Source organism: Dendrobates tinctorius, unplaced genomic scaffold, assembly GCF_039654945.1.
Source record: "Dendrobates tinctorius isolate UK_male_01 unplaced genomic scaffold, ASM3965494v1 ptg000157l, whole genome shotgun sequence".
NCBI classification, from domain to species: Eukaryota; Metazoa; Chordata; class Amphibia; order Anura; family Dendrobatidae; genus Dendrobates; species Dendrobates tinctorius.
The window spans coordinates 225,896-253,530 of NW_027361824.1; the positions used below are offsets into that span (position 1 = coordinate 225,896).

The window sequence follows — 27,635 nt, forward strand, 5'->3', positions numbered from 1 at the left end:
CCCGCGTACCAGCGGAGGCAGGAAAAACGCCAGGGAGGTAAGGGACAGGTGGAGCCTCGGGCAACCGGGGTGATGCCTGCTCCTCCCTCCAGGCCCGTGGCCAAAGCCTCTGAGGCCCTGGGGGAGAGTGCGGTGAGTGAGGAGATCAGGAGGATGGAGAGAGAGGAGAAAGCGGCTGACTCGGACAATTCCTCTCAGTATGAAAGTGTTGATGAGGATGTCCAAGAGCAGCCTACAGCACCAGGTGGCAAAACCAGGCGTGCCAAGCGCAAAGCGGTGGGGAGGAAGGCTGACAAGCCTTCAAAGTCCCCCCCGCCCCCGACCACAAGGGTGCATACGGAAGGGCCCGCTGACCCCCCTCTGATCAGACTCTCCAACCGGTTCAGCGCCCTCGGGGGTTCAGATGATGAACCGCAAGACGAGGGTACTGGGCCGGGGGTAACACCGGAGGGTCCTTCGGGGGATGGCGGAGTCCGTTCCTCAGGGGGCATTGCTCCTCCTGAGGGGGGGACAGACCTGGAACCCGGGGGCGAGGACACCGGGGGGGGTGGGATGGACACGTCGGGAGCTTCCCTGAAAAGGAAGGTGTCTGACCCCTCCCCAGGAGGAGGTAATAGCGGGGTAGGGAAGAAATTGGCCATCCAACTCGATCACCCATGATGGCTGAACTCGCCCCGTTGACGCTGGCGTCTATTAATGTCGCCAGCATTAAGTCAGATGCGGCTCGCTTCACGGCCTTTGATTTTTTCTCCCGGATTGAGGCAGAAATTTTATTCTTGCAAGAGACCAGACTAACAGACATGGGGGCCATCTATAAATCACGGAGGGAGTGGAGGTGCGGGCCCTCATACTGGTCTCTTGCGGCCGAGCCGTATAGCGGGGTGGCAGTCCTTTTTAAGACTGCAGCAGTTGAATGCCGACGGGTTACTGAGTTGGAAATGGGGAGGTGCCTGATCCTAGATGTCTTCATGAGGGGACAAGAGCTCCGGCTCATCAACATCTACGGCCCGCAGTCCAAGTGGGACCGCAAATGTCTCTTCCTGAGGATCAAGCCCTTTCTTTTTACGAGCCGACAGGTGGTCTTCGGTGGGGACTTCAACACCATTACGAGGTCCCGTGACCGGGGGGGTCCCGGAGATCGCCTGGCTTATGATAGCGTCGCGTTGAATAGCATAGCCAGTGAAGCTCGCCTGGTGGATGCCCACATCCGGCACACCCCAGGTCACGGAGGTTTCACCTACCATAGGGGTAGCTGTAGGTCTAGAATAGACAGGTTTTTTTTGAAGGAGGACGCCATCTTTTCTGCTGTGTCCGCCGTTGAGGTGGAGTTCTCCGATCACTGTTTAATTTTCTTTTCTCTGAATGTTGCAGAGACTCCTCGGATGGGAAGAGGGCTGTGGAAGCTCAATTCGTCCCTGCTGGAAGAAGCGGAGGTGAGACAATCCTTCGAGGATTTTCTTCAGAGCCAGGTACCGCTGTTGGATCTCTGTAGTAGTAAGTCAGAGTGGTGGGAGATCTTCAAAAAGCGGGTGGCGGGGTTCTTCCGTCAGCTCTCGAGCCTCAGGAGTCTGAACAGGCACCGCTTGTACCAGGCTCTGGGGAGGAAACTCGAGCAGCTTGTCTCGACTGGAGGTGACCGAGAGGAAATCTCCAGAGTGAAATCTTTGCTCAAGAGGTGTCAGTATGATAGGCACACATCTTTGGTTTTTGAGAGGGACTTCGGGAAGTACCGCTCGCCCGACCCTTACAGAAACTGTAAGATGTCAGTGAATTGTAAGATGGTGACAGGACTGATCGACAGTACGGGGTCCCTGAACAGATCCAAATCAGGGATCCTGGAGGTGGTCAGATCCTTCTACTCACACCTCTTGGAAAAGAAGGATCTGGATCGGGACAGGATGTCGGCTTTCCTGGCTGAAGCCATCCCTGAGCCAGGGGGTGACCCCTCTCTTGGTGTTTTGGCAGAAGAAATCAGGGAAGAGGAAGTGAGACTGGCCATTGATGGGCTTCGGCTCAAGAAATCGCCAGGTCCGGATGGCTTAACATCTGAGTTCTATAAGACTTTTAGGGACTCCTTGGTCCCCCTCTTGACAGGGGTCTTTAATGAGTGTCTCTCCTCGGGCACTCTTCCCGGCTCAATGAGGAAGTCAGCCCTCATTATTCTGTCAAAGGGTAAGGATCCGTCCCGAATCGAGAACTGGCGTCCCATAGCGCTTCTCGATACGGACCGGAAGGTTCTGGCCAAGGTGCTGTTTAATCGGCTGGTGAAGTTTGCACCCCGGCTCCTTTCAGGGGCCCAGCATTGCTCTGTTCCAGGCCGCAGTACTTTTAGTGCTGTGCTCGGTGTCCGAGAGGCAGTGGAGCAGGGTAGGGCAGGTCACTGGAAGGGGTACTTGCTGTCATTAGATCAAGCGAAAGCCTTTGACCGGGTCAACCACGAGTACCTCTGGTCCGTCCTTTTGAGGTATGGTCTGCCTGGGAGGTTTGTAAAATGGTTAGAGATCTTGTACCAAGGGGCTGAGACTTTTCCGCTGGTGAATGGTTGGTCAGGTCGTCCTTTTGAGGTGGGTTCTGGGGTCCGTCAGGGCTGTCCGCTGAGCCCGCTTTTATACGTGTTCGCGATCGATCCCTTCTTAAGGAGGGTAGATCGTGGACCGTTGGCGGGAGTCGGGATGGACCGGGCGGGCTCTGGCTCCTCTCTGAGGGTGGTGGCGTATGCCGATGATGTTTCCCTGTTCGTATCCTCGAGAGGGGAGGCGGACTGGGTCATGTCGGAGGTATTGCGCTACTCGGAGGCATCCGGGTCCATGATCAACCGGGATAAGTGTGAAAGTCTCTGGCTGGGAGGGGGAGATCCTAGTTTTGATCTCCCGGACACCCTTCCAGGGCCCCAGGCCACCGCCAAAATTCTAGGCATCGAATTTGGCCCCGGGGACTACCCCCAGCAAAATTGGGAGGGCAGACTTAAGATCGCCGCCCAAAAGGTGGACCAATGGAAGGGTTGGTCTTTAACCCTGAGGGAAAGGGTTGCCCTGGCTAAAGGCTATCTGCTACCTTTATTGATATACCTGGGCAGTGTGTGCATCTTGCCGGAACCTCTCTGGACGCGGGTCTATAGCCTGTTCTTCCAATTGTTATGGGGGAATAGGCTTAACCTAATCAAGAGGGAGGTTACATACCGTACGAGGAGACTAGGCGGGTTGGGTATGGTAAACCCGGTGGTGTTTCTAGTAAACACCTTTCTTAAGACTAACATCTCCAACCTCTGGCTAGAGAGGGCTCCTCCGTGGGTAGTCTCCTGCAAGGGTTGGCTTTGGCCTTTCTTCCAGGAATGGGAGACAGGAGGGCGGGTGAAGGACCTACGCACACCTCATGGGCATCTTCCGGCTTACGCTACCCCGGTTCTGAAGGTGATCCGCCGGTGGGGTCTGGGAATGTGGGAAATCAGGACCATGTCGAGGCAGTGCCTTGACAGGAGGGTCCTGTTGACCCATTTCCAGAAGCCCCTGGCCCTTAAGGATTGCCCAGGCCGGGATCTGGAGGTCGGGCTGGGGCTTTTAAATTCTAAGCGGATCCCCATGAAGTTTTGGGACTTGACCTGGCGTTGCTTCCACGGGAGGCTGTATGTAAGGGACAACTTGAAGTGCAGGAACTCCGATGACCGGGGTTGCCCTCGTGAGGAGTGTGGCGACGTGCTGGAAAGCATGGAGCACTTCCTGCTTCATTGTCCCTTTAATGCAGAGGTTTACAACAGGGTGGGTGCCTCCATACGTTGGCCGCGGCTGGCGTCCCTCTCCTACACTGAATGGGCCTATGGAGCGTTCAGATCCCTGGGTGGCCGGGACCCGTGCACTTTATTCCTAGTCAGTGCAGCGGTTAGGTTCCACACTTGGAATGCACGGTGCCTAGTTACGACGCGGAAAAAAACCCTCCCAAGGGATGAGGTGGTAGGAAACATCTTGGGTGACCTGGTGAAGGTCCGTTCTTTGGAGTTCGAAAGGTTGGGTGTGAGGAAGGCCTCTTGGCTTTGGAGAGGCCTCTCCTTTTAAAAACGCACTCAAGGGAGAGCTAGCTCCGTGTGAATGAGGGTAGGGATAGCATAAGTTTCACTGGGTGTGTTAGGGACAGAAGTAGGGGCAGATAGGGACAGGGAGGGACAGGCACTGAGGGACAGATAGAGAGTTAGTTATGATAAGTTAGGTAGAGTAGGGGCAGGTAGGGACAGATAGGGACAGGTTTCTTTTTTTAGGGACAGAAGTAGGGACAGTCTTAGTTCTTGAGGGATAGGATGAATGTGTTAGTGAGGGATGGAGCCTCTAGAACCCCGTTTTCCTGGTGGTGGGCTGGTGCATGCCACCTTAGCTTTTTGTTTTAAAAACAGGACATATAATGGATATTGGGCTTACAGGTGCCAAACTTGGGCCTTGGGTATGTAAATGCTGTGTTTAGTTTGTATATTAATGCGTAAGTAGATGGGATGGTATTGAGAGTTTTGGAAAATGTCTTTTGGTTGTGCTTTGGTAAAAGGAAAAACATATAACACACGTTTTTTTTGTTTTTTTAGTTAGAATGTGTGGATGGGATGTAGTCAGGTTGGGAGGGGGGTGCATGGGGGGTGGTGGATGGATGACCGGATGCCAAGAGCAACATGAAGGAGCAGAGGAGCAGGGCAGGAGAAGTAGACTCTGCGGACCCTGGAAATAGTTTTCGTGTGGAATCAAAAGGCCATAAACTTTCGTGGACCAGATTTTGCAGTGACAAGGCTACAAACTTGTAGGACCTGCGGTGCAAGGTGGTGGGAAAAAAAAGGCTGCGAACTTGTTGCCATGTGTGGGAGAGGAAAAAAAAAAAAAAAAAAAAAAAAAAAAAAAAAATCTTTGCTGTGTAATAGGAGGTAAGGTTTGTCGGCCAAAGTGGCAGAGTTCTTGTTTTTTTCAAGGCGGAGGGCCAGGAAAGGGTTATTTTCGTTTGGTTTTTGTAAATAGTAAAATTGTAAATAGTAAACTAGTAAAATCGGTGAGGTGTGAATGGGGGTGAATGGAGTGAGAGTGGGGAGTGGGGTTTATGTTTCTTTGTATTCTCTTTTCAGTGGATTCCTGCTGGGGGACCCTAAGCTGCCGAGCTCAGTGGGGGACAAGGAAAAGATTTGGACTTTCAGTTGTTTGCGCATGTTTTGCACATTTTATGTCTGTCTATGTTGGTTTTCTTTAGTTTATGTATTGTGGTTTGTTTCTGAGTGTAATTTTGATAATTTTGTAAAATAAAAGAGTTGGAGGATGAGACACGAAGTAACAGCATAATAGTGAGTGCAGCTCTGGAGGTGACTGGAGGATAGAGCACGCCCAGGAAGAGGAGGAGCATCTGTGCTGAGCATCTGCAGGCTAGGGCCTTGCTAAGCTCCTGGGAAGGGAGGTTTTTTCCTGCAAGGACTTTCCATCTGCCCCCTTCCCAGGAAAGAGGACTTTCCCTGGGACTGAGCGCCGGGGCTGTGCCCCTGGCTCCCATCCCCCGGCAAGCCAGCTGGGGGTGGGGGGCCTCAGCACCATCCAGAGGCCAGGGTGCAGCCAGCCAGTCCCAGGGAGATGGGGAAGAGACGGAGCCAGGAGAGAGGGGGTCGCAGGACCCAGGAGCCCCGGGACACCGGGCCCCCCGAAGCTGGTACCGTGGCGGCTCCTCCTCCCGGAGGAGTGGCGGCCCAGAGCAGAGGTGCAGTGGCAGAGCCCCCCAACATCTGGGGCTCCAGAGCTGAGGGAGAGCCATCTACCATCTACGCCTCCCGCATCCATGCGCACCTCTGCGAATATGAGGAGGCCGCCAAACAGCTGAGAAAACTCCGGGAGGAGTTAAGGGGAGCACGAGCGGTGGCTAAGAACCGGCTCCCCGCCTCGAGACGAGCTGAGGTCTCCGCCACGGTGGAGAGGCTGAAGGGGGCTATCAGGGCCTTGGGGGAGATACGGGCGGCTATCCTGAGTGGGAGCGGCCCCTTTGCAGAGAAACTGAAAAACGATGACCGGTTTAGAGCCATGACCGGAGGGTCTCCTGGGGGGTCGGGAGGCCCCTGCCAGGTGGAGGGCCAAGAGGAGGAGGAGGAGGATGGCGGAACATCTACGCCTGCCCCACCTGAAGGCCTGGTGAGCAACAACACCCAGGTAACATGCAGCGGGGTGGCCCCTGAGCAAGTGGCTCTCCCACCGGACTCCAGTTACTCGGAGGAAAGTGGGGGCGAGGGGGAGGCTGGTGGGAGTGGGGACAGTAGTAGTGAGGGGGGCTGCCTCGTCCTACAACAGGTGAGGCAGATCGAGTCCCCAGAGCGGTTTGACACACTGCTCTTTGGGGATGAGGTCTGCCCTGAGGACGAGGCAACCGGAAAGAGGAAAAAGAAAAAAAACAAGCGCAAGCCAAAGAACACCGTGGCTGACAAACTTATGTTTGTCCCTCTTTCCGGGGCCCCTCTGTCCCGCTGTATGGAACCCGCTGCCCACCCCGGCTCGGGCCCTGTGGTGGGTCCGCAGCGGGGGCGCGGGGAGAGTGATGTGTGCCTGGACCTTACCGTCACATCTGGTGGTGGCGGTGAGGGTTCAGGCAGCGACATGGAGGTCGGTGCTGGTGCCAGTGGTGTAACAGCCGCTGGCGGTATTGGCAGTAGTGGTGTCCGGGCTCAGTCCCCGGTGGCAGGGGGGGCTGGCCTGGCGCTCAGCACGGGTACAGCCAGGACCGCACCTCTGGCGGTGAGTGCTGGGGTCTCTGGATCCCCCACGCACGGGTCCGTTAAGTCTGGTCCACTTATGGGGGTCCAGAGACCTAGAAAGGGCGTGGAGGCTGCTGTGAAGCAGCAGCTAAAAAAATGCAAGGGGCTGGTAGCTCCTCTGACGGCGCCCGTGGCAAGAGCGGGGTCCCCGGCGCGTAGACCCACAAAGGGGTCCGTGCTGGGGGCACCGCCGCCGCTGGGCGACGAGGGGGAGTGGCCAGCCCTGCCAACATCAAGTGGTGGGTTCAAGGGCGCAGTGACGGTCCGTGAGGGGGGCGTGGCCTCCCCGAGCGTTGCCCAGCCTGCAAAGGCTGCGGCATGCGGGAGGGGGTGTCCTCCTCGGCCGCTGTCCCGCCCGCTGTGCCCGCGTCACCTGGGGAGGGCGTGGCCTCGCAAGGGGTCACTGCTCTGCCCGGGGTGGCTGCGGCCGGCGGGGGGGGCGTGGCCTTGGCGGGCCCACTGCCTCCTGTCCCGCCTACCCCCTCAAGCAGCATAGTGCCCCCAAAAGTCGGTAGGGAGTTGTCGGGGTCCCCAGCCCGCTTACCTCCATCTGGTGGTGCGGGGGCTCTGGCGCTCCTTGGGAAGCCGGCGGGGGCGAACAGCAGAGGGCAGGGTGCGGTGGCAGTGGCCGTCCCTGTCCTCAGTGCAAAGACACCGCAAAAAGAAAAAAAAGTGGAGCCAGAGAACCCAGGAGCTGCTGCTGCTCCCAGGCTCGGGCAGGGCGTACTGAGTGCGCTCTGCTCGGAGGTATTTAAAGGGGCAGCGGCACTCTTGGACAAGAGTTGGAGCAGTGCCAGCAGCTCCAAGGAGCAGAGCACTGGCCAGTCAGGGCCCCCAGCAGGCAGGCAGGGGTACTGCAACACCAAGTCTGCTAATGTAAATAGTGGTCTATCTGGAAGTGAGAGTGGGAGTGAGATAGGAGATATTTTTGAAGAGCTGTTTGAGGACATAAATGGTGATGTGAGCGATATGGATGAGGGAGTGAGTGCGAGTGTGAATGTGGCAGTAAATGCTCGAGTGAGTGCCGGAGCGAGTGGAAATAATAAAAGAGTGAACGGGAGAATGAATGAGGGTGCTGGCACAAGTGGTGGTAGTGGTGGGAGGGCTGGCCCGTCTGCCCCCCCAGCCGCGAGGCCCCAACGTAATTATGCGGGGGTCGCGGCTGGGGGTCGGGGTGGTTCCGGGGGGGTCTCCTCGCCTCCGGGCTCCGGGGACGGCGGTTTGCACCGCCGTTTCCTGGAGGCCCTCCAAAGGGGAGAAAGATCGATCATGGTAGAGGGGAGGACAGTGGACCTGTCTTTCTGGATAGAGAGACATGGCCTAGCAGCCTTCCAAAATCAAAGGGAGGGAGGGACTGTTTGGTCTCTCCCCACAGCCGGGCAGAGGCCGCCAAGAAGGAATGTGGTCCGTCTTAGGTGGGGGGGCAGTGAAGCTTGTCCACCTAGGAGCAAGGTGGTGGAGCTCCTCCTTAAGATGGGCTTCGGGGCGAATGACATCTTTGCCCTGATACACCCTTCGGCGTCCCGCTTCTTCGACGTCAGCTTCGTGCGGCCAGAGGGGCTTGAGCTCTTCTGGTCAAACTACGAGCTGGTGCGAGAAGAGCCCGGATGGCGAGACTTCGTGGCTCAAGCGGTGTCTCGCCAAAATTCCGTCAAGCGAGTGACCGTGGTTACATGTAACGAGTCACTCGCAGGCATGGACATCATGACGTGGCTTTCCCGTTATGGGGAGGTCACCGAGGTCCCAAAAAAGAACAGGGACGAGTTTGGCATCTGGTCGGGGGGCTGGACCTTCATGGTCAAATTGAAGGTTTCCGGCGGCACGGTCACCCACATCCCTTCCTCGGCGTTCCTGGGAAGGGACAGGATCCTGGTCTTCTACCAGGGGCAACCGAAGGTCTGCCACAAGTGCGGCGACCCCACTCACTTCAGCGCCAACTGCAAGGTGCAGAAGTGCGCGTTGTGTGGTGGGGTAGGTCACCTGGCTGCCTTGTGCAAAGACATTCGGTGCCACCTGTGTGGTGACCTGGGTCACCCTCTCAGCCGCTGCCCTCGCTCTTTCTCTAATGCCGCCACAGGCCCGGTGGGGGGAGACCGCGGGGGGGCAACCCCCGGAGGCGCTGCTTCTGCTGTGGCAGGTGGTGGTGAAGGGGGAAGGGCTGAGGGGCCAGTAAGGAAGGGCAATGCTGCAAGGGGCCCCGCGTACCAGCGGAGGCAGGAAAAGCGCCAGGGAGGTAAGGGACAGGTGGAGCCTCGGGCAACCGGGGTGATGCCTGCTCCTCCCTCCAGGCCCGTGGCCAAAGCCTCTGAGGCCCTGGGGGAGAGTGCGGTGAGTGAGGAGATCAGGAGGATGGAGAGAGAGGAGAAAGCGGCTGACTCGGACAATTCCTCTCAGTATGAAAGTGTTGATGAGGATGTCCAAGAGCAGCCTACAGCACCAGGTGGCAAAACCAGGCGTGCCAAGCGCAAAGCGGTGGGGAGGAAGGCTGGCAAGCCTTCAAAGTCCCCCCCGCCCCCGACCACAAGGGTGCATACGGAAGGGCCCGCTGACCCCCCTCTGATCAGACTCTCCAACCGGTTCAGCGCCCTCGGGGGTTCAGATGATGAACCGCAAGACGAGGGTACTGGGCCGGGGGCAACACCGGAGGGTCCTTCAGGGGATGGCGGAGTCCGTCCCTCAGGGGGCATTGCTCCTCCTGAGGGGGGGACAGACCTGGAACCCGGGGGCGAGGACACCGGGGGGGGTGGGATGGACACGTCGGGAGCTTCCCTGAAAAGGAAGGTGTCTGACCCCTCCCCAGGAGGAGGTAGTAGCGGGGTAGGGAAGAAATTGGCCATCCAACTCGATCACCCATGATGGCTGAACTCGCCCCGTTGACGCTGGCGTCTATTAATGTCGCCAGCATTAAGTCAGATGCGGCTCGCTTCACGGCCTTTGATTTTTTCTCCCGGATTGAGGCAGAAATTTTATTCTTACAAGAGACCTGACTAACAGACATGGGGGCCATCTATAAAGCACGGAGGGAGTGGAGGTGCGGGCCCTCATACTGGTCTCTTGCGGCCGAGCCGTATAGCGGGGTGGCAGTCCTTTTTAAGACTGCAGCAGTTGAATGCCGACGGGTTACTGAGTTGGAAATGGGGAGGTGCCTGATCCTAGATGTCTTCATGAGGGGACAAGAGCTCCGGCTCATCAACATCTACGGCCCGCAGTCCAAGTGGGACCGCAAATGTCTCTTCCTGAGGATCAAGCCCTTTCTTTTTACGAGCCGACAGGTGGTCTTCGGTGGGGACTTCAACACCATTACGAGGTCCCGTGACCGGGGGGGTCCCGGAGATCGCCTGGCTTATGATAGCGTCGCGTTGAATAGCATAGCCAGTGAAGCTCGCCTGGTGGATGCCCACATCCGGCACACCCCAGGTCACGGAGGTTTCACCTACCATAGGGGTAGCTGTAGGTCTAGAATAGACAGGTTTTTTTTGAAGGAGGACGCCATCTTTTCTGCTGTGTCCGCCGTTGAGGTGGAGTTCTCCGATCACTGTCTAATTTTCTTTTCTCTGAATGTTGCAGAGACTCCTCGGATGGGAAGAGGGCTGTGGAAGCTCAATTCGTCCCTGCTGGAAGAAGCGGAGGTGAGACAATCCTTCGAGGATTTTCTTCAGAGCCAGGTACCGCTGTTGGATCTCTGTAGTAGTAAGTCAGAGTGGTGGGAGATCTTCAAAAAGCGGGTGGCGGGGTTCTTCCGTCAGCTCTCGAGCCTCAGGATTCTGAACAGGCACCGCTTGTACCAGGCTCTGGGGAGGAAACTCGAGCAGCTTGTCTCGACTGGAGGTGACCGAGAGGAAATCTCCAGAGTGAAATCTTTGCTCAAGAGGTGTCAGTATGATAGGCACACATCCTTGGTTTTTGAGAGGGACTTCGGGAAGTACCGCTCGCCCGACCCTTACAGAAACTGTAAGATGTCAGTGAATTGTAAGATGGTGACAGGACTGATCGACAGTACGGGGTCCCTGAACAGATCCAAATCAGGGATCCTGGAGGTAGTCAGATCCTTCTACTCACACCTCTTGGAAAAGAAGGATCTGGATCGGGACAGGATGTCGGCTTTCCTGGCTGAAGCCGTCCCTGAGCCAGGGGGTGACCCCTCTCTTGGTGTTTTGGCAGAAGAAATCAGGGAAGAGGAAGTGAGACTGGCCATTGATGGGCTTCGGCTCAAGAAATCGCCAGGTCCGGATGGCTTAACATCTGAGTTCTATAAGACTTTTAGGGACTCCTTGGTCCCCCTCTTGACAGGGGTCTTTAATGAGTGTCTCTCCTCGGGCACTCTTCCCGGCTCAATGAGGAAGTCAGCCCTCATTATTCTGTCAAAGGGTAAGGATCCGTCCCGAATCGAGAACTGGCGTCCCATAGCGCTTCTCGATACGGACCGGAAGGTTCTGGCCAAGGTGCTGTTTAATCGGCTGGTGAAGTTTGCACCCCGGCTCCTTTCAGAGGCCCAGCATTGTTCTGTTCCAGGCCGCAGTACTTTTAGTGCTGTGCTCGGTGTCCGAGAGGCAGTGGAGCAGGGTAGGGCAGGTCACTGGAAGGGGTACTTGCTGTCATTAGATCAAGCGAAAGCCTTTGACCGGGTCAACCACGAGTACCTCTGGTCCGTCCTTTTGAGGTATGGTCTGCCTGGGAGGTTTGTAAAATGGTTAGAGATCTTGTACCAAGGGGCTGAGACTTTTCCGCTGGTTAACGGTTGGTCAGGTCGTCCTTTTGAGGTGGGTTCTGGGGTCCGTCAGGGCTGTCCGCTGAGCCCGCTTTTATACGTGTTCGCGATCGATCCCTTCTTAAGGAGGGTAGATCGTGGACCGTTGGCGGGAGTCGGGATGGACCGGGCGGGCTCTGGCTCCTCTCTGAGGGTGGTGGCGTACGCCGATGATGTTTCCCTGTTCGTATCCTCGAGAGGGGAGGCGGACTGGGTCATGTCGGAGGTAGTGCGCTACTCGGAGGCATCCGGGTCCATGATCAACAGGGATAAGTGTGAAAGTCTCTGGCTGGGAGGGGGAGATCCTAGTTTTGATCTCCCGGACACCCTTCCAGGGCCCCAGGCCACCGCCAAAATTCTAGGCATCGAATTTGGCCCCGGGGACTACCCCCAGCAAAATTGGGAGGGCAGACTTAAGATCGCCGCCCAAAAGGTGGACCAATGGAAGGGTTGGTCTTTAACCCTGAGGGAAAGGGTTGCCCTGGCTAAAGGCTATCTGCTACCTTTATTGATATACCTGGGCAGTGTGTGCATCTTGCCGGAACCTCTCTGGACGCGGGTCTATAGCCTGTTCTTCCAATTGTTATGGGGGAATAGGCTTAACCTAATCAAGAGGGAGGTTACATACCGTACGAGGAGACTAGGCGGGTTGGGTATGGTCAACCCGGTGGTGTTTCTAGTAAACACCTTTCTTAAGACTAACATCTCCAACCTCTGGCTAGAGAGGGCTCCTCCGTGGGTAGTCTCCTGCAAGGGTTGGCTTTGGCCTTTCTTCCAGGAATGGGAGACAGGAGGGCGGGTGAAGGACCTACGCACACCTCATGGGCATCTCCCGGCTTATGCTACCCCGGTTCTGAAGGTGATCCGCCGGTGGGGTCTGGAAATGTGGGAAATCAGGACCATGTCGAGGCAGTGCCTTGACAGGAGGGTCCTGTTGACCCATTTCCAGAAGCCCCTGGCCCTTAAGGATTGCCCAGGCCGGGATCTGGAGGTCGGGCTGGGGCTTTTAAATTCTAAGCGGATCCCCATGAAGTTTTGGGACTTGACCTGGCGTTGCTTCCACGGGAGGCTGTATGTAAGGGACAACTTGAAGTGCAGGAACTCCGATGACCGGGGTTGCCCTCGTGAGGAGTGTGGCGACGTGCTGGAAAGCATGGAGCACTTCCTGCTTCATTGTCCCTTTAATGCAGAGGTTTACAACAGGGTGGGTGCCTCCATACGTTGGCCGCGGCTGGCGTCCCTCTCCTACGCTGAATGGGCCTATGGAGCGTTCAGATCCCTGGGTGGCCGGGACCCGTGCACTTTATTCCTAGTCAGTGCAGCGGTTAGGTTCCACACTTGGAATGCACGGTGCCTAGTTTCGACGCGGAAAAAAACCCTCCCAAGGGATGAGGTGGTAGGAAACATCTTGGGTGACCTGGTGAAGGTCCGTTCTTTGGAGTTCGAAAGGTTGGGTGTGAGGAAGGCCTCTTGGCTTTGGAGAGGCCTCTCCTTTTAAAAACGCACTCAAGGGAGAGCTAGCTCCGTGTGAATGAGGGTAGGGATAGCATAAGTTTCACTGGGTGTGTTAGGGACAGAAGTAGGGGCAGATAGGGACAGGGAGGGACAGGCACTGAGGGACAGATAGAGAGTTAGTTATGATAAGTTAGGTAGAGTAGGGACAGGAAGGGACAGATAGGGACAGGTTTCTTTTTTTAGGGACAGAAGTAGGGACAGTCTTAGTTCTTGAGGGATAGGATGAATGTGTTAGTGAGGGATGGAGCCTCTAGAACCCCGTTTTCCTGGTGGTGGGCTGGTGCATGCCACCTTAGCTTTTTGTTTTAAAAACAGGACATATAATGGATATTGGGCTTACAGGTGCCAAACTTGGGCCTTGGGTATGTAAATGCTGTGTTTAGTTTGTATTTTAATGCGCAAGTAGATGGGATGGTATTGAGAGTTTTGGAAAATGTCTTTTGGTTGTGCTTTGGTAAAAGGAAAAACATATAACACACGTTTTTTTTGTTTTTTTAGTTAGAATGTGTGGATGGGGTGTAGTCAGGTTGGGAGGGGGGTGCATGGGGGGTGGTGGATGGATGACCGGATGCCAAGAGCAACATGAAGGAGCAAAGGAGCAGGGCAGGAGAAGTAGACTCTGCGGACCCTGGAAATAATTTTCGTGTGGAATCAAAAGGCCATAAACTTTCGTGGACCAGATTTTGCAGTGACAAGGCTACAAACTTGTAGGACCTGCGGTGCAAGGTGGTGGGAAAAAAGGCTGCGAACTTGTTGCCATGTGTGGGAGAGGGAAAAAAAAAAAAATCTTTGCTGTGTAATAGGAGGTAAGGTTTGTCGGCCAAAGTGGCAGAGTTCTTGTTTTTTTCAAGGCGGAGGGCCAGGAAAGGGTTATTTTCGTTTGGTTTTTGTAAATAGTAAAATTGTAAATAGTAAACCAGTAAACCAGTAAAATCGGTGAGGTGTGAATGGGGGTGAATGGAGTGAGAGTGGGGAGAGGGGTTTGTTTCTTTGTATTCTCTTTTCAGTGGATTCCTGCTGGGGGACCCTAAGCTGCCGAGCTCAGTGGGGGACAAGGAAAGGATTTGGACTTTCAGTCGTTTGCGCATGTTTTGCACATTTTATGTCTGTCTATGTTGGTTTTCTTTAGTTTATGTATTGTGGTTTGTTTCTGAGTGTAATTTTGATAATTTTGTAAAATAAAAGAGTTGGAGGATAAGACACGATGTAACAGCAGAATAGTGACCGCAGCTCTGGAGGTGACTGGAGGATGAGACACGATGTAACAGCAGAATAGTGAGTGCAGCTCTGGAGGCGACTGGAGGATAAGACATGATGTAACAGCAGAATAGTGAGTGCAGCTCTGGAGGTGACAGGAGGATAAGACACGATGTAACAGCAGAATAGTGACTGCAGCTCTGGAGGTGTCTGGAGGATAAGACACGATGTAACAGCAGAATAGTGACTGCAGCTCTGGAGGTGACTGGAGGATAAGACCTGATGTAACAGGAGAATAGTGACTGCAGCTCTGGAGGTGACTGGAGGATAAGACACGATGTAACAGCAGAATAGTGACTGCAGCTCTGGAGGTGACTGGAGAATAAGACCTGATGTAACAGGAGAATAGTGAGTGCAGCTCTGGAGGTGACTGGAGGATAAGACCTGATGTAACAGCAGAATAGTGAGTGCAGCTCTGGAGGCATCAGCGGATATTTCCCGTAATGTCTCTGTCGTTGTCCTCGCCTGCTCTCCTGAGCGGTCACTCCGCTTTCCTGGATACAGGGATCTGTACACCCCTGGATCACTGTGTGTGAGCTCAGAGGACTACTCCTCCCACCGTGCACTCATCGCTGTTCTCCTACAGCTCAGATAAAGATGGGGGATCTGTTCTACGCGTCACATATCAGAAGGAAGAGGAACGTGGCGGCAGCAGTGGAGATGTACACCGCCGCAGCGCTGCAGAAAGACCCGCAGGTACAAGCTGCGCCCTGTGCAACCCTAGTGTTCTGTCACCTGCAGTCCTATGTAACACCACAGATAACACAGCGATAACTCTGAGTACAGATAATGTAGTAGATGTCACCTGCAGTCCTATGTAACTCCACAGATAACACGCAATGACAATAGAGGTAATGCAATTTGGGGTCCGTGTCTGATACTGACATGTTTGGTGGTTTCAGGGTCTCTATAATTTGGGGGTCCTGGTAGAAGAAGGCATCTCGCTTCCCAGTTTAACCCTTCGTCTGCTGGGATTGAACAGCTCGGTGTCTCGCAGTAATTACTCCGTCGTTATGGAGCTTTACAGGAGGTGAGAAATTCTACATGTGGGAGGAGCCTAAATGTTAGAAGAGATGCCCTGCAGGGTGCAGCCGCTCTCCACCTCCCCATTCCTGGAGGGGCGACGGCTTTTTGGAGGCTTTAGTCTTCTTTTGTGGCGTTGCTATTAGTTTAGTGTAGGGACTCGTAAGTGTGGGGACCCTTGGTGCGGGTTACGAGCTTACGCATTGTGTCGTTGTCTTTTCTGTCTTGCTTTGTTCATGGCTCAGGCTGTTACCCCGTCTCTCCCCCATGCTTTAGGGCTCATACCCATTTGCAAGGAAAAAAACGGTCTGATTTCCAGACCGAAAAAACAGACCAGTGTCATGCGATTTTTCCACAGAACATCCGTATGCAATACGATTTTAACATGAGCCGTTCTCTCTATGTAAAAACTCATGTTAAAATCGCATTGTAAAAAAAAACTGTACACATCGTTTAAAAAGCAAATAATCTATATGTGTATATATATGTACAGTCATATATTAAAGTTTGGGTACCCCTATTAATGTTAACCTTTTTTCCTTATAACAATTTTGGTTTTTGCAACAGCTATTTCAGTTTCATATATCTAATAACTGATGGACTCAGTTATATTTCTGGATTCAAATGAGGTTTATTGTACTAACAGAAAATGTGCAATCTGCATTTAAACAAAATTTGACCGGTGCAAAAGTATGGGCACCCTTATCATTTTCTTGATTTGAACGCTCCTACTTTTTACTGACTTCCTGAAGCACTAAATTGGTTTTGTAACCTCATTGAGCTTTGAACTTCATAGCCAGGTGTATCAAATCATGAGAAAAGGTATTTAAGGTGGCCACTTGCAAGTAGTTCTCCTATTTGATTCTCCTATGAAGAGTGGCATCATGGGCTCCTCAAAACAACTCTCAAATGATCTGAAAACAAAGATTATTCAACATAGCTTTTCAGGGGAAGGATACAAAAAGTTGTCTCAGAGATTTAACCTGTCAGTTTCCACTGTGAGGAACATAGTAAGGAAATGGAAGAACACAGGTACAGTTCTTGTTAAGCCCAGAAGGGGCAGGTCAAGAAAAATATCAGAAAGGCAGAGAAGAAGAATGGTGAGAACAGTCAAGGACAATCCACAGACCACCTCCAAAGACCGGCAGCCTCATCTTGCTGCAGATGGTGTCACTGTGCATCGGTCAACAATACAGCGCACTTTGCACAAGGAGAAACTGTATGGGAGAGTGATGCGAAAGAAGCCGTTTCTGCCAGCACGCCACAAACAGTCGCCTGAGGTCTGCAAAAGCACATTGGGACAAGCCAGTTACATTTTGGAAGAAGGTCCTGTGAACTGATGAAACAAAGATTGAGTTGTTTGGTCATACAAAAAGGCGTTATGCATGCGCTGTATTGTTGACCGATGCACAGTGACACCATCTGCAGCAAGATGATGCTGCAGGTCTTTGGAGGTGGTTCTTCAAATCAAGAAAATGATAAGGGTGCCCATACTTTTGCACCGGTCAAATTTTGTTTAAATGCAGATTGCACATTTTCTGCTAGTACAATAAACCTCATTTGAATCCAGAAATATAACTGAGTCCATCAGTTATTAGATATATGAAACTGAAATAGCTGATGCAAAAACCAAAATTGTTATAAAGAAAAAAGGTTAACATTAATAGGGGTGCCCAAACTTTTACATATGACTGTATATATACTGCTCAAAAACAAAAGGGATCACTTAAAAAACAGAATCTAACTCCCAGTAAATAAAACTTCTGTGAAATCAAACTGTCCACTTAGGAAGCAACAATGATTGACAATCAATTTCACATGCTGTTGTGCAAATGGAACAGAGAACAGATGGAAATTATTGGCAATTATCAAGACACCCTCAATAAAGGAGTGGTTCTGCAGGTGGGGACCACAGACCACATCTCAGTACCAATGCTTTCTGGCTGATGTTTTGGTCACTTTTGAATGTTGGTTGTGCTTTCACACTCGTGGTAGCATGAGACGGACTCTACAACCCACACAAGTGGCTCAGGTAGTACAGCTCATCCAGGATGGCACATCAATGCAAGCTGTGGTAAGAAGGTTTGCTGTGTGTGTCAGTGTAGTGTCCAGAGGTTGGAGGCACTACCAGGAGACAGGTCTGTACACCAGGAGACGTGGAGGGGGCCGTAGGAGGGCAACAACCCAGCAGCAGGACCGCTACCTCTGCCTTTGTGCAAGGAGGAACAGGAGAAGCACTGCCAGAGCCCTGCAAAATGACCTCCAGCAGGCCACAAATGTGCATGTGTCTGCACAAACGGTTTGAAACCGACTCCATGAGGATGGTCTGAGGGCCCGACGTCCACAGATGGGGGTTGTGCTCACAGCCCAACACATGCGACCCTCCAAAGAAATGCCACCCCACACCATTACTGACCCACTGCCAAACTGGTCATGCTGAAGGATGTTGCAGGCAGCAGATCGTTCTCCACGGCGTCTCCACACTCTGTCACGTCTGTCACATGTGCTCATTGTGAACCTTTCATCTGTGAAGAGCACAGGGCGCCAGTGGCGAATTTGCCAACCCTGGTGTTCTGTGGCAAATGCCAAACATCCTGCACAGTGTTGGGCTGTGAACACAACCCCCATCTGTGGACATCGGGCCCTCAGACCATTCTCATGGAGTTGGTTTCTAACCGTTTGTACAGACACATGCACATTTGTGACCTGCTGGAGGTCATTTTGCAGGGCTCTGGCAGTGCTCCTTCTGTTCCTCCTTGCACAAAGACTGAGGTAGCGGTCCTGCTGCTGGGTTGTTGCCCTCCTACGGCCCCCTCCACATCTCCTGGTGTACTGGCCTGTCTCCTGGTAGCGCCTCCAGCCTCTGGACACTACGCTGACAGACACAGCAAACCTTCTTGCCACAGCTCGCATTGATGTGCCATCCTGGATGAGCTGTACTCCCTGAGCCACTTGTGTGGGATGTAGAGTCCGTCTAATGTTACCACGAGTGTGAAAGCACAACCAACATTCAAAAGTGACCAAAACATCAGCCAGAAAGCATTGGTACTGAGATGTGGTCTGTGGTCCCCACCTGCAGAACCACTCCTTTATTGAGGGTGTCTTGATAATTGACAATAATTTCCATCTGTTGTCTATTCCATTTGCATAACAGCATGTGAAATTGGTTGTCAATCAGTGTTGCTTCCTAAGTGGACAGTTTGATTTCACAGAAGTGTGATTGACTTGGAGTTATATTCTGTTGTTTAAGTGTTCCCTTTATTTTTCTGAGCAGAGTATATAAAAATGAGTGTATATATGTGTGTGTGTCACTGACATGTGTATGTGTGTGTGTGTGTGTATATATATATATATATATATATTATACTGTGTGTGTGTGTGTGTGTGTATACATATATATACATATGTATGTATTCTAGTTGTATATACAGTCATGGCCAAAAGTATTGACACCCCTGCAATTCTGTCAGATAATACTCAGTTTCTTCCTGAAAAAGATTGCAATCACAAATTCTTTGGTATTATCTTCATTTAATTTGTCTTAAATTAAAAAACACAAAAATAATTGTCCTAAAGCCAAATTGGATATAATTCCACACCAAACATAAAAAAGAGGGTGGACAAAAGTATTGGCACTGTGCGAAAAATCATGTGATGCTTCTGTAATTTGTGTAATTAACAGCACCTGTAACTTACCTGTGGCACCTAACAGGTGTTGGCAATAACTAAATCACACTTGCAGCCAGGTGACATGGATTAAAGTTGACTCAACCTCTGTCCTGTGTCCTTGTGTGTACCACATTGAGCATGGAGAAAAGAAAGAAGACCAAAGAACTGTCTGAGGACTTGAGAAACCAAATTGTGAGGAAGCATGAGCAATCTCAAGGCTACAAGTCCATCTCCAAAGACCTGAATGTTCCTGTGTCTACCGTGCGCAGTGTCATCAAGAAGTGTAAAGCCCATGGCACTGTGGCTAACCTCCCTAGATGTGGCCGGAAAAGAAAAATTGACAAGAGATTTCAACGCAAGATTGTGCGGATGTTGGATAAAGAACCTCCACTAACATCCAAACAAGTTCAAGCTGCCCTGCAGTCCGAGGGTACAACAGTGTCAACCCGTACTATCCGTCAGCGTCTGAATGATAAGGGACTGTATGGTAGGAGACCCAGGAAGACTCCACTTCTTACCCCGAGACATAAAAAAGCCAGGCTGGAGTTTGCCAAAACTTACCTGAAAAAGCCTAAAACATTTTGGAAGAATGTTCTCTGGTCAGATGAGACAAAAGTAGAGCTTTTAGGGCAAAAGCATCAACATAGAGTTTACAGGAGAAAAAAGAGGCATTCAAAGAAAAGTACACGGTCCCTACAGTCAAACATGGCGGAGGTTCCCTGATGTTTTGGGGTTGCTTTGCTGCCTCTGGCACTGGACTGCTTGACCGTGTGCATGGCATTATGAAGTCAGAAGACTACCAACAAATTTTGCAGCATAATATAGGGCCCAGTGTGAGAAAGCTGGGTCTACCTCAGAGGTCATGGGTCTTCCAGCAGGACAATAACCCAAAACACACTTCAAAAAGCACTAGAAAATGGTATGAGAGAAAGCACTGGAGACTTCTAAGGTGGCCAGCAATGAGTCCAGACCTGAATCCCATAGAACACCTGTGGAGAGATCTAAAAATGGCAGTTTGGAGAAGGCACCCTTCAAATATCAGGGGCCTGGAGCAGTTTGCCAAAGAAGAATGGTCTAAAATTCCAGCAGAGCATTGTAAGAAACTCATTGATGGTTACCGGAAGCGGTTGGTCGCAGTTATTTTGGCTAAAGGTTGTGCAACCAAGTATTAGGCTGAGGGTGCCAATACTTTTGTCCGGCCCATTTTTGGAGTTTTGTGTGAAATGATCAATGTTTTGCTTTTTGCTTCATTCTCTTTTGTGTTTTTACATTTAAGACAAATTAAATGAAGATAATAATACCAAAGAATTTGTGTTTGCAATCATTTTCAGGAAGACACTGAATATTATCTGACAGAATTGCAGGGGTGTCAATACTTTTGGCCATGACTGTATCTAGTGTTTTGTGAGCTGTCAGTGTGATTTTACAGTAGCCAGACATGAATTGCAGGGTTTCGAAGGACACCGGTGCGTATAAATCGGACAGCATACGCATGGTGCGAGTGCTGTGCAATTTTTTTCTCGCACCCATTGACTTGCATTGGCGAGTCTCGTCCGATATGCACGGCATGCTGCGATTTTTTTCTCAGTCCGATTTCAGCTGAGAAAAAAAATCGCAAATGAGATGTCACCTATTGAATAACATTGGTCTGAGTGCAATCTGATTTTTTTTATTATCGGATTGCACTCGTCCGTATTTCTTGCCAGTGAGTATGAGCCCTTACCCTGCAACGCTCCTTGCCTATATTGGCTCCTGTGTACAAGCACAAGCTCAGCAGTCAGTGCATGGAGAAGATTTATCAGGAGAGGAGATTATCAGGCACCTGCTGTAGGTAGACTGAAGGGCGGAGCTGTAATACGAGGGAGGGGCTTATAGAAGGGGAGGAGCTAGTTGTCGGTTAGTCCTGTTGACTCTTTTTCAGGTAATTCAGTATAGATGACTGTTTTCCCCTGCGGAGCATTGCATTATGGAGCAGATACTTTCTATCATTAATTGCTCTGGACATTTCTTGTGTAGATGTCGAGATCACGAGCAGGAGGATTCCTACATTCCCTGTAGTCTGGCACTCCTCAACACTCAGCTCCAGTACATATGGACCTTCCACGGCTCCGTTCTGAAGGTACTTAGCGTCAACCTGTCCATTAAGGGCAAGATGAAGAAGATGGATGGAGACTTGTATCATCTCTTGTCCAGTGTGTGGGGAGAGGTGGCTTTTTGGTTATGGTCTCTGTTGTCCGGCGAGTGAGGAGAGGTGGCTCCTTGGATAGATATTCATGTGTCCTTTGGGTGGGGACAGGTGGGTTCTTGGTAATGGCCTCTGGTGTCCAGTGTGTGGGGAGAGGTGGTTTATTATTTATATCTTCATGTGTCCAGTGGGTGGAGATAGGTGGCTTCTTGGTTACGATTTCTGGTGTCCAGCAGGTGAGGAGACGTGGGTTCTTGGTTATGGTCTCTGGTGTCTATTGGGTGGGGAGAGGTGGCTTCTTGGTTAGATATTCTTGTGTGCATTGGGTGGAGAGAGGTGGCTTCTTGGTTATTGCATCTGGTGTCCATTGGGTAGGAACATGTGGGTTCTTTGCTATGGTCTCTGGTGTCCAGTGGGTGGGGAGAGGTGACTTCTTGGCTATGGCGTTGGTGTTCAGTAGGTGGTGAGATGTAGCTTCTTGTTTAACGTCTCTGGTGTCCAGTGGGTGGGAGAGGTGGTTTATTATTTATATCTTCATGTGTCCATTGGGTGGAAATAGATGGCTTCTTGGTTATTGCCTTTGGTGTCCATTTGTTGGGGACAGGTGGGTTCTTGGCTATGGTCTCCGGTGTCCAGTGAGTGGGGAGAGGTGGCTTCTTGGTTATGACGTTGGTGTTCAGTAGGTGGTGAGATGTAGCTTCTTATTTGGGGTCTCTGGTGTCCAGTGGGTGGGAGAGGTGGTTTTTATTTATATCTTCATGTGTCCAGTGGGTGGAGATAGGTGGCTTCTTGCTTATGGCCTCTCATGTCCACTTGGGGAACAAAAGGTTTAAATATTAAATATACAATTGTGGATGGAAGTTCTAATCTCTGAGGTTTAGTGATTGGAGAGAGGTTATAATATCTCGGGTGCAGTGGTGGCTTCTCGGTTATGTTCACTGGTACCAACAAGTGAACACAAGACTATACTCTCCTCTGGTGGGTGGAGCGGGTGTTTTGTTGTTTATTCCACATAAAAAGAAAAAAAATGGCACTCACCGGAATAAAGTCCAAATTTTAAAGTCAAAAGATGTTAAAACATCATAGGCAGGCAGGGGGTTGAGGAGTGTGGAGATGACGGCACTGAAGTGAAGGGAGGAGGAGGGTCAAATATCCAAGGGAAAGATAAACCCGCCTACCCAGCATCACTTAAAAAATGACGAAACACAATAGACAATAAATGCAGAACAATAGAAAACAATAAGCACCATGACATTTAACATAACAAATACATATCACAAAATGCGCATATTACAGCTGGAGAGTCAAAGGAACACTGACGTATCAATGCGATCATTAAAACCTGTTGGACCAAGTGCTTGAGAGCGCATGATCCACTTGGCCACCCTCTGTAGGAGTAGTTTGTGCAGATCGCCCCCTTGTGGGGGTAACACCACTTTTTCCAAACCTGCAAAAGTAATAACATGTGGATTACCTTCATGTACATCACCAATGTGTTTAATCACCCTGGGTACACCTCTGCCTGTGAGGATGGAATTACAATGCTCCCTGAATCTCACAAATAGCGAATGTATGGTTTAGCCGATGTAAAAAAAACCTACAAGGGCAAAAAAGGTCATATACTATGTAATTACTACGTTAAACTAATTGCCGACCCGAGTATAAGACGACCCCCCTAACTTTGCCACAAAAAAACTGGGAAAACTTATTGACTCGAGTATAAGCCTAGGGAGGAAAATGCAGCAGCTACTACTGGTAAATTTCAAAAATAAAAATAGATACCAATAAAAGTAAAATTAATTGAGACATCAGTAGGTTAAATGTTTTTGAATATCCGTATAGAATCAGGAGCCCCCAGATAATGCTGCATACAGTTCATGATGTGCCCCATAAGATGCTCCATACAAAATACGCCCCATATAATGCTGCACAAAGGTTAATAATGGCCCCGTAAGATGCTCCATAGAATAATATGCCCCATATGCTGCTCCATAAAGGCTATGGCCCCATAAGATGCTCCATAGATTATGCCCCATATGATGCTCCATAGATTATGCCCCCATAAGCTGCTCCATAGATTATGCCCCATAAAATGCTCCATAAGATACTCCATAGATTATGCCCCATAAAATGCCCCATAAGATGCTCCATAGACTATACCCCATATGCCGCTGCTGCAAAAAAATGACATAATCACCTCTCGTCGCTGGGGGCCAGGTGTCGGCAGGCTGAGATACTGGCGCACTATGGGGGACCGGTGTCGGTGTCGCCGCTGGCTCAGGACCCAGCACCTGAGATAATCACCTGTCCTGCGTCCATTGCTGCTCGCCGCTGTCTGCAGCATCCTCTGTCAGTGACGTTCAGGCAGTAGAGGGCACGGCGCACACTAACCACGTCATCGCGCCCTCTGCTGCCTAAACGTCACTGACAGAGGATGCAGCAGACAGCAGCGATGGACCGGGGACAGGTGAATATTGGATATATTGACCCCCCTGTCTCGTCTCTGCAGCAGCCACCTGCTTCTCCCACGGTCTCGGGCTTCTTCCTTCAGCGGTCATGTGGTACCGCTCATTAAACTCATGAATATGTGTATATTCATGAGTTTAATGAGCGGTACCACGTGACCACTGAAGGAAGGGAGACTGTGGGAGAAGCGGGGTGGGGCTGCAGAGACGCGTCGGGGGGGGGGGGTTAGTATGATCTCTGACACCCCCGCTCCCCCACCGACCCCCAGGTATATGACTCGTGTATAAGCCAAGAGGGGGACTTTCAGACCCAAAAAATGGACTGAAAATCTCGGATTATACGCGAGTATATACGGTACGTTGTATACGTGCTATTTTGCCCCCACTCCTCAGCCCCCCCGCCTGCCTAGGATGTTTTAACATCTTTTGACTAATAAAATTTGGACTTTATTCCGGTGAGTGCCTCTTTTTTTCTTCTTATGTGGACAATACATTTGGCTTTGGTGTGCGCCTGAAGGAAAAAACATTTTATGCCTGCAGTATTCCTGCTTCACAGACGGCATTGGCTGCTATGTACGTTCGGTGGTGCTCGGCATTTCATTCTATTTTGTGTTTTGTTGTTTGTGTTTTCTATGCTTCATTGTGTGGAGTTTCGTGGCTTCTTGGTTATGTTCTTAGGTGTCCAGTGAGTGAGCATATTGTTGTAATCTCCAGTGTCCACGTGGTGGAAAGCCATGGATAGGTTGCCATTTTCTGCATCCGGTGAATGGAAAGTAGTGGATTGTATTATCCCTCGTACCCAGTGGGTGGATAGAAGATCTATGGACACACTAGACACAAGAGATTACAGTCTTTGGTATCCAATGGGGGTAGAGAGGTGGAGAGGTTATAATCTCCAGTATCAAGGAGGTGGAGTGTGATCCTTGTTACCAGTAGTTTAGGTTATGGTGCCTGGTGATGGGGGTCAACAATTTAGATATATTCTAGAACTTTTCACCATTTATCATTATGAAGCAATGTTATGGATTTTGCTGATTTCAGTGGGATCCTCTTACAATCGTGGGTCTTAGGTCTCCAGAGGGTCACTTAATGGTAAATATTGAGGCAAATGAGGATTGGAAATGTTGGACTTCATGGTGCCCCATTCTTTGGGAGATCGCTATCAGACATGACTGTCTACATGATGGAAGGTGGAGAGAGGCCAAATGTTTACTCAACCATCCTATGTGTGTGACTTAGTCCCCTATACGAGAAGAGTAAGATGGCGATCTGACTCTGACCAGGATTGCAACGCAATGCTCAGACTGCCATCAGCTGTCCCGACCTGAGCGTGACAGTGTGTATTTCTACGCAGCTGTCATGCTTGGGTCGCCAGTCTGAGCAATTCTTTGTGATCCTAGTCTGAATTATACGGCCGTCTGACTCTTCCCTAACACACCGACTATGATGGTCCACAACACACTGACTATGCCATCCTGTTCTCCCTCCTAACAGCCTCATAAAACTAACCTCACTACATTCACTCATTCTCTGCTGGTTGTGTTGCAGTGCTCCAGTGCAGCTGCCATTGCTATTGTCACAGCTCTAAGTTTAATGACCATTTTTGGAAGAATACGGAATGTGGCTCAAAACCTCCAGCTGTCTGTGTGAGGAGCCCCAACCTTTGAAAGAACTTCCAGCTCTCTGTATGAGGTTCCCATGACTTTCTCTAGAACCACCAGCTTCCCATGAGCAGCCCAGACATTAACAAGAAGTCCTAGCTGTCCATGAAAAACTCCAACCTTCCAAGAAAACCCCGAGGTGTCCATGTGAGGAGCCCTGATCTTCACGAGAACTTTCAGCTCTCCAGGAAGAGCCCTGACCTTCACAAAAATCTTCAGCTGTCCATGTAAGGATCCTTGTCCTTTGTGAGAACCTCCAGCTGCCCATAAAGAGCCCTCACTTTCCAAGAACTTCTAACTCTCTATGAAAAGTCCCGACCTACATGAGAACCTCTAGCTGTCAATAAAGTTCCCTGACTTTCACAAGAATCTCCATTGATTCATATAAGGTGTCCTGTAATTCTCTAAGATTGCAGGGTGTCCATGAGGAGCCCCAACCCTCATGAGAACCTACACCTTTCCAAAAGGAGTCCTTATCTATGAGAACTTCCAACTATCCATGAGTATCCGACCCCAACTTTTAAAAGACCTTCCAGCTGTCCAAGAGGAGCCTCAATCTTCATGAGAACTTTCAAATGTTCACAAGAAGCCTTGACCTTTACAAGAACTTCTTGTTTTTTTGTGAGGGTCCACAATTTTCTTGAGAACCTCCAACTGGCTGTCCATGTAAGAATCCCAAACTTTCATGTGAACCTCCAGCTGCCCGTGTGATGAGTCTAACCTTCACAAGTACCTCAGCATCTAGAGTGATGTAACTTTAGGACTTTTTGATGTGTTAGCACCGATGTCCACTGGGCCTTGGCTTTTACAGATGATGGGATCTAACGTTCCAGATGTGATGGCTAAATATTTATTGTATTATGTGTACTGAATATTGGATATGAGGAAGCGGGATGTCACCGGGTGCAGCCCCTCCGAGGGCAGATATGCCATATGTCCATAGGTAATGGACAGCCACATATGAAATGTGTAATAGCTCCTGCTCTCAGCCTTTGTGCACTTTTTAATTATCTGACATATGCTAATAGATTACAATAAAACTGAGAGATCTGTGCTTCACTGATGGGGTGTGGACTTCATGTCGGCGTTATGTCTTTCCACCAGATCCGAGCACCAGCGGGAATCATTCAGAAACACATGATCTACCTCCGGAGTAGGCAGCAGTCTGTATATCACACTGTATACTCTACCCATTACACATATAACCTGCATACTAAACCATGCCTCATAATTATTACACATATAGTCCGATTCATTATTGCATTTATCCCTTTTTTTTTAGTTTTTAGTGTTTTTCACCTTTTTTAAATTTGTGCCATTTTTGAAGACCATTTTATACATGTTCGCTTTTTTATGTTCATAATTTTGGGTTTCCAGATGTTTTTGGGTGATTCATCAATGGCAACTTTTAAAAAAGAAATTGTCACCATTTTACCAGAATGTGCGAATTTTTGTGAAAAGCACGCAAAAACGGTTAAAGCCAAAATAGAGTATTTTTAATTTTGCATTAAAATTCATGAACCACGTGCTCCTTTTTAAAGAATTTGGTGCACAAAAATGTCAATGACTACCACAGGACAAAAAGAAGAAAACTCAAAACAAAACCACACCACAGTCTACATATTAAACTGACTAATTTGCATATCCCTCCATGTAAGCTGCCTGTCATTAATAAATGCAAGTCTGGTATCACAGAAAATTTTGCCCCCAGAGTTCTTGAGAAGAAGCCACATCGCATCCCATTATTAGATGATGTGTCGGGGTCTTCGTTCACGGGTAGAAGACTTGTCTCAGTAGTTGTGTTAGAAGAGGCATCTGACTGATCAGAATTACCGCCCAGGACTGAAGACTGGGTCCAAAGCTGGAGGCTGTAGGGTTACAATAAAACAATAAGGTCATCTACCCTAAAAACACGAGGTGTCCACTATTATGAGGTCTACAGCCATCAGACAAAACACTGTGGTCCACTCCTGACATATATCCCTACCACTGCCCTAGGGCCTTCCTCCTCCTCTTACTACTGCTCTGGGTCCTTCCTCCTCCTCTTACCACTGCTCTGGGGCTTTCCTCCTCCTCTTACCACTGCTCTGGGGCCTTCCTTCTCCTCTTACCACTGCTCTGGGGCTTTCCTCCTCCTCTTACCACTGCTCTGGGACCTTCCTTCTCCTCTTACCACTGCTCTGGGTCCTTGCTCCTCCTCTTTCTACCTCACTGGGTTCTTCCTCCTCTTGCCACTGCTCTGGGTCCTTCCTCCTCTTGCCACTGCTCTGGGTCCTTCCTCCTCTTACCACTGCTCTGGGTCCTTCCTCCTCCTCTTACCACTGCTCTAGGGCTTTCTTCCATCTCTTACCACTGCTCTGGAGCC

General features: G+C 50.5%; 2 protein-coding genes across 5 annotated transcripts in view; one reads left to right on the top strand and one right to left on the bottom strand.

Moving 5' to 3' along the window:
• LOC141051493 (protein sel-1 homolog 3-like) overlaps positions 1-27,635 on the top strand; it is a 168,893-nt gene that overhangs the window by 101,816 nt on the left and 39,442 nt on the right. The window contains exons 20-23 of one of the 4 annotated variants that reach the window (XM_073548417.1): positions 14,854-14,963; positions 15,170-15,297; positions 20,976-21,078; positions 25,158-26,329. In XM_073548417.1, the coding sequence (XP_073404518.1) occupies positions 14,854-14,963; positions 15,170-15,297; positions 20,976-21,078; positions 25,158-25,259 (443 nt within the window). In that variant the 3' untranslated portion in view covers positions 25,260-26,329. Of the gene's footprint in view, positions 1-14,853; positions 14,964-15,169; positions 15,298-20,975; positions 21,079-25,157; positions 26,330-27,635 lie in introns of those variants that run through there. The other 3 variants (XM_073548418.1, XM_073548419.1, XM_073548420.1) reach the window with 3 other exon arrangements.
• Positions 26,823-27,635, bottom strand: part of LOC141051495 (erythroblast NAD(P)(+)--arginine ADP-ribosyltransferase-like) — a 41,127-nt gene continuing 40,314 nt past the window's right edge. The window contains exon 5 of the mRNA XM_073548421.1: positions 26,823-27,138. Coding sequence (XP_073404522.1) covers positions 27,041-27,138 — 98 coding nt within the window. The 3' untranslated portion in view covers positions 26,823-27,040. The remainder of the gene's footprint in view (positions 27,139-27,635) is intronic.